This window comes from Lupinus angustifolius, chromosome LG20, assembly GCF_001865875.1.
Source record: "Lupinus angustifolius cultivar Tanjil chromosome LG20, LupAngTanjil_v1.0, whole genome shotgun sequence".
Taxonomy (NCBI): Eukaryota; Viridiplantae; Streptophyta; class Magnoliopsida; order Fabales; family Fabaceae; genus Lupinus; species Lupinus angustifolius.
In genome coordinates this window covers 6,012-13,165 of record NC_032028.1, presented here as the reverse complement: position 1 = coordinate 13,165, position 7,154 = coordinate 6,012, and the positions used below count along the sequence as shown (strand labels likewise).

Here is a 7,154-nt window from a genome sequence, read left to right as displayed (position 1 = left end):
ATTTAGGGAAATCTAGAAGCCAAGGTCGCAATTATGGCTCACATTGGAAACTTAAAAGGAGAAGGAAAACATAACTATTTTTGTTAACTTATCAATCAGGGTGGAGTATTATTTTTATTTCAAAAAAATGGGGCCATTGTATCAAAACTTCAGGAGGATTAATGCAATTTACACATTCAAGATGATTGTACACGTAAAATTGAAGGGGAAAAAGAAAAAAAAATATACATATACACATCTTCTAATGGACTATCCAATTATTTCAATTATAGCATGTTACTAACAAGAGTTGTGTGGGTGCTTCAAATTTAGTCATCCATATAGCTCTTCCAGAACCAGTGTTGTCCCCAAACTTTCTCATTCATATCTTCAATGGGGATATTTTTAGTCTCTGGAATTAGGAACATGGTGAATAATCCCATTACAAACACCCAAGCTGAGAAGAACAAGAAGATACCGAACTTCATATAGCACATCATTGACAAGAAGGCTTGTGCAATAATGAAGGTGAAGAGCATGTTGAAAAATACAGTTACACTTTGACCTGCTGACCTGGCCTCTAACGGGAAAGTCTCACTAGGAATGAGCCACCCAAGCGGGCCCCATGACCATGCAAATGATGCCACAAATGTGCAAACCATAACGACCACTAACATAGCAAAGCCCTTGCTCAAGTCCTGGGAGTAATCTTGGACCTTTAACCCAAGCACTATGGCAATGATCATCTGAGACACAAACATTTGAACACAAGCTTCCAATAAGAGCATCCTTCGACCAGCTTTGTCAACAAAGTAGACAGAGACCAAGGTTGAGAGGACATTGACAGCACCAGTGATGACAGCAGAATAAAGGGAAGCATCACTTTTAAATCCTAAAGTGCTGAACAAGACAGGAGCATAGAACATGATGGCATTGATGCCGGTGAGTTGTTGGAAGACTTGCATACAGACTGCAATAATTAAAGGAGGACGGTTGTGGCGCTTGAGGAGGTTCCTGAAAGGGTTATTGACTTGTTTAGCAACTTTACTTGCCTTAAGAATATCCTCATACTCTGCCTCAACATTGTCCACCCCACGAATCTTCTTAAGCACAGCCAACCCTTGCTCTTCTCTGCCTCTCTCTATAAGACTATTGGGAGTGTCGTCAACTACTAGTGCCCCTATTGTGAGCATTAGTGCTGGAACCCCCGACAATGCAATCGATATCCTCCACCCATATCCACCTTCAATCTTCGCAATGAAATAGTTGACAAGGTTTGCAATGAGAATGCCAATAGTAATATTAAGCTGAAACATGATGTTAAGTGCACCACGAATTCGGGTGGGTGCAATCTCTGAAAGAAAAACAGGGACGGCCTGATTGGCAAAACCAACACCGCAACCAAGTATGACCCTTCCTACAATCAATATGATAAGGCTATTCCCAACAGCATTTAACACAGTTCCAACAATGAAGAAAACCCCAGCAATCAGCATAGTTTGCTTGCGTCCTAACGTCCTTGTGACAGGGGAGGCAAACATGGTGGCTACCAAGGCTGCAAGGTATAAAGATGATGTGAACAATTGAAGGAATTGATTGTCATATTTGCAGTAGTTACTTTCAATCCCATGTTCTTGTGTCCTTTTGTATACTTCTGGGAAAAACTGTTGAAGAAAGCTAGGCATTGATGTTACACCACCTGAAATTCCAATATCATAACCGAACATAAGACCACCAGTAGCTGCCATGATGCAAGAGATGATAACAGTAAAAGTGATCTTGGCCTCAAAGTGGGTCTCCCCACCAGATGCTGATGTAAATCCTCCCCCCGCCATGGTAAACAACGATCAATCTCTCTACTTTTGTTGTGGATTTAATTTAAAGGTGTTGAGGCCAAGGATGAGGAGAAGAAGAATGTTGGGTAGAATGTAAATAATTGTGTATGTAGATGACATGCTATTCTAACATCAACAAATCAACTTAACATGTATATATAGCTACACCGACTGCCACAAAAATCGACTTTGATATTGGCCTAATTAATCCACCTTTTCTATCTAATTATAGTTATCTAAATGCTATCATTCATGAAATTATATCTAATTATAGAACATACTAGGAGTGAAATGTGGGTGGACAACGCTTAAACCAAATTTTCAATCTTGTTCACAAATTGCCCACAATTTTCGTTCACAAATATCCACATAAACCATATTTTAATAGAGCAACATACCTTCAATTCGCAAAGTTACAGTGTGCTACTATGGAGGAGCATAACTTCAATCAATATCTCGGTTTCATTTGCTTCTTACAGACAAATATATTTGTTTTTTTAAAGGGAAAATGGAATGAAAACACACTCAGACTCTTCGAACTCTGAAACTCATATTTCATATTCCGAAATTTAATAAACTCACAATCTCAGTTCAAAGACATATTCATCTTTTAAAGAATAGGGGAAAACAGAATGTATGAGTCACATTTGTATATCTCACTACATAGCATAAGACATGATGGTACAAGTTTATCCTATACATAATTAATGCAATTAGGAGTGTAATATGATTTATTATCATCCCATTTAGTTATGCCTTCATAAAATAATAATTAAATAACAAATATAAACTCTACTTTATAACGATATAATAAAAGCTATGAGAAGAAGATGAAGAAGATAAAATAAAAGACTACCTTAGTTTGTAGTAGTATTTATAGAAGAGTCTCGCCCTCATCAAATCAGAAAATTTAATGCAAAGTAGATTTAGACTAGCATAGGTGATGTGTCTAATAGTGGTAGAGTGAAAGGATTTGTTGAGTGATTTATGGGCTTTTGGAAGCTTTTGCAATACTTGTGTAACAAGTAAGTGACTCATGAAATGATGACTTCCAACTTTATTGGTATGATGTAATTTTCCGATAAACGTCGTGTCCGAACATTTTCGGATAATTTCGTCCGGAAATATACAATCTCCCGATTTAGGACATTTGCCCGAAATGTCAAAACTTGAATTTCGAGGTAAAAAATATCTAGAGATGAGTTACAGACAAACTTAGTGTCTAATTAAAAATCATATTTTGTATAAATAAGACAATTACTATCATTATATTATTTAAGTGCATTTGTTATTTCAAATACATATAAGAATATACAATGAAAACACGAGAATAGTAGTCCAATCATTGTAACCTACTTTAATATTTGTAGATTATATATTTAACTAATATTGTTTAATCTAATATAAGAATATACTCATAATTTATTTCAATCAATAATGTCATTTAATTTCGTAATATTATTAATTATTGAAAGATATACAAACAAAATATTAGTCTATTTTATTACTATGTTACAATCACTATATTTCCTATTTTTAAATAGGATTGTTTTGTAATGTTATTATTTTTTATATATTTGTAATAAAAAATGCTTATATTTTCAACTGAATATATATACAATTGTTATCATATAATTAGATAATATAATGATAGTAAGTGATAATCATCCAACAAAAATGGGTAATAAACTATGTTAGTAACTAATATATATTTAAAAGTCGTTGTAATGACTGATTATACTATTTTTTTCATTAGTTATAAATCCAATGTTATACTATTTAAGAATGAAATTAGTTATAATATTCTATTTGTGATATATTTCAAGAATATTTATAATGTGCATTCAATAATTAAAATTCATATTTTGTGTTATTAAGATAATTACTATCGTTAAATCATTTAAGTACATTGTAATGTTATTTCAATCACATATAAGAATATAGAATAATCATTAGGTATTCAATGATTCAATAATTAAAATTCATATTTTGTGTAATCAAGATAATTAATATTGTTATATTATTTAATGCATTCATAATGTTATTTCAAATTTTCAATCACATATAAGAATATACAATGAAAGCATCAAAATATTATTCCAATCATTGAACCTCCTTTGATATTTATGTATTATATATTTAGTCTATAATTATTTAATCTAAAATAAGAACATACTCGCAGTTGATTTCGATCAGTAGTGTTATTTAATTTCATAATGTTATTAATTATTGAAAGCTATACCAGTAAAATGTTGCTATATTTTATTACTATAATACAACCATTGTATTTTCTATTTTTAAATATGATTGCTTTTAATATATTGTTATTTTTATATATTTCTAATAAAAATGCTTACTTATACATTGAGAAAAATAATGTTATTATTACACAAGACAAAAAATAATTATCACACAAAAATTTATGATGAAGAAATTATATCTATCAACAAAGAAAAAATTGAAAGAATATAAAAATAAAATCATATAATTGCTAATATAATGGTTAATAAATTATATGTCAGCATGTCATATAATATTTTTCATTAGTTATAAATCGTACATTATATCATTAAAGAATGCAATCATCAATGTCATAATTAACATTTATGAAATAATTCTATAAATTTATCTCTATAATGAAGATTGCGTGTATTCAAAAACTATTATAATGACTTATTATAATATTTATTCACTAGTTATAAATCACATCTTATATATTAGGTTTATATGTCAACAACATTCTAATGAAATAAAAAAATATAAATATTTGATGATAAAACAAATAGGACATATGTGATATTTTTAGTGAACTAGTGAGATAACTTATCTCTTGATGTATAAATATATTTTTAGACTCCAGTTTTCCAACATTATTTAATATTTTGATAATTTCAAAATACCATTGGTTGAAATTGACATTAAGTTCCAAAATAATTTCAGAAAAAATATAAATATTGTAGTATTTTTAAAAATCTCAATTTTATTTTCAAATAATAATATTTATATAATACCATCAAATAATTATAAACTTTAATTTACCTTATTTATATTACTAGTAGCTTATTTTTAGTCATCACTACTTTGATGTAAATTTATACAGATGGATTTGTAAATTATACTTGTTTGTTTTCGTTTCTCATTTGAATTTGTTGGGATTAAAAATATTATTAATTTAAAATAAAAATACAATTTGTTTAAATTTTAATCATTTAAATGATATTTATACTTAAATAGTTTTAAAATTATATTTTAATACACCAACAAAATTTATCAGTTGAATTTGATTTTAAATTTAAATAAAAAGCTTAAAAATAAATTTTTTTGATCATTTTAGCTATACTCTATTATCACTTGCTTTATTTAGCATTAAATGTGTTAGTGTTCTTCATTACTTCAATTTAAAATTACAAGGATAAAGATTAAAATGATCATTGGTTTATTTTTCAGGAGTGTTAAAAGTATGATTTTAGACTCTGTATCAAATTTATTTGAATGTATGTCATTTTTAAACTTCTATCGGCTAAAAATGACATTAAAATTAAATAATAATTTGACAATAATTTAGAAGAATTGTCATTTTTGTTTATAGAATAAAGCATAGTCATATTTAATCTTTTTATATAAAATTATTTCTAAAAAGTAAAAAAATAAGATACATATCATAATTTTAACGAATGAAAAAGATAAATTATTCTCTTTTGTTTAACAAAAGTTAATTTCATTTTTAAATAATGCTTTTTATATAATACAATCAAATAATTATTAACTATACTTTTTTATAACCTACTTTGTTTACTAGTACTAATAATATATATTAACCTTGGTCACTTTGATATAAAATTATAGACATATAGATTCAAATTATAATTGGTTTTATTTTTCTTTATTGAAAATGATATTATTCATAAAAAATGTATCCCTAATTTTGTGGTTATTATAACGTAGAAATATATTATTACCCCCTTTAATTATTACTATATTGTCAATTTATAAGTTTTGTATAAGAGGTTATAGAATAATAAGGTATGTATCCATGATTAACCCCTTCAGTAACACTACAAGTGAATTTTATGACCCGCTTAAAAATTTGGTACCAAATTTGAAAGACCATAAGTCTTGCGCGGTTCAATATTTTGGTCTCCCTCCAATTTTATTTCACAAAACCCTCTTTTCTCCCACTCCCACATTCATTTCCATTCTATTCCTTTCCTGATTAGGGTTTCACCTTCTCTTCCCCACCCACTCCCAATTCAACCATGCCTACTGCCACAAACATTTCCTCGCTAAAGTAGAAGCTACTGTACCAAACTCTGAAGATGTGGTTTTAAATCCACAAGCCTATCTGCTGTTATTAGGTCAGAAGATTAGGTTATGTTTGAGAAGTGAGATGGGGGAACACGACGAAGAAAAGAGATATGAGGAGGGCAATGAGGGAGACTCGTGTCCTCACAACTCCAAAACTCATGTAAGAATGTTTTTTCTTTCTTTCCTTTCTAATTAGGGTTTTATTAATTGATGATAATAAACTGTGGCAGAAGCGTGCATCTCGTGATCGTGATTATGATGGATTCGTTAAGAAGTAGCAGAGAAAAGGAAAACGATCGAGAGAAAGGGAGGGAAAAGGATCGGAAAAGAGAAATGGAAAGAGACTGAGAAAAGGAAAAGATCAATGTGCAGATTTTGCAGTTCAGATCACTGGGGCAAATCCTGCAATGGTTCAAAACATGTTTCCATTGGCTACCATTGAGGTATAACTTCCTTTATTTGATCCAACTTCTGGTTTTGCAGTATTATGTGTAACACCACGAATTTTACAATTTTGAATTATAAGATTTTACTAATGGAGTAGTGGAGAGGAAATTGACGGTATGACTTAGAGCACCGTGAAGTAAGCAGGGACGGCACTGATTGGACGGTGATTCGCCAACAATGTCTTGAGGGAGAGTCTGGGTGAGACGAGTCCCTTGTATTCCTGGGGAGGTACCCTGTTGGATCGGACAGTTCTCACAGGCCAAACTAGGCAATCTCTGACAACCCCTGGATTGCATTCGAGATCGATGAGAGGGATGCCCTGAAAGCGTTTGTACGACCTAAGTCCGGGTAGGACTGTTCTTGAGGGAACCGATCGATCTATTTTTAATTCTTTGCGAGGATATGTTATTTCGGGTGGTACAAAACGGCTTGGTACGGGACCTGTACTCTCGATTATTTCCGATTAGGATGTTGGATGGATATTGGTGTAAGGTGGATAATCATGACATATCATGCATACATTACCATTGTGGAAGTAAATTCCCACATGCGAGCTACAATCATTGTGTATTCCTATGTTTATGTATG

The 7,154-nt window shown here is 30.7% G+C and overlaps 1 protein-coding gene across 1 annotated transcript; it reads right to left on the bottom strand.

Moving 5' to 3' along the window:
• LOC109336168 (sugar transport protein 13-like) lies at positions 273 to 1,974 on the bottom strand. Its single transcript, XM_019572590.1, has one exon. It carries the CDS (start codon positions 1,812 to 1,814, stop codon positions 309 to 311), a length of 1,506 nt encoding a protein of 501 aa, XP_019428135.1. The 5' UTR covers positions 1,815 to 1,974; the 3' UTR covers positions 273 to 308.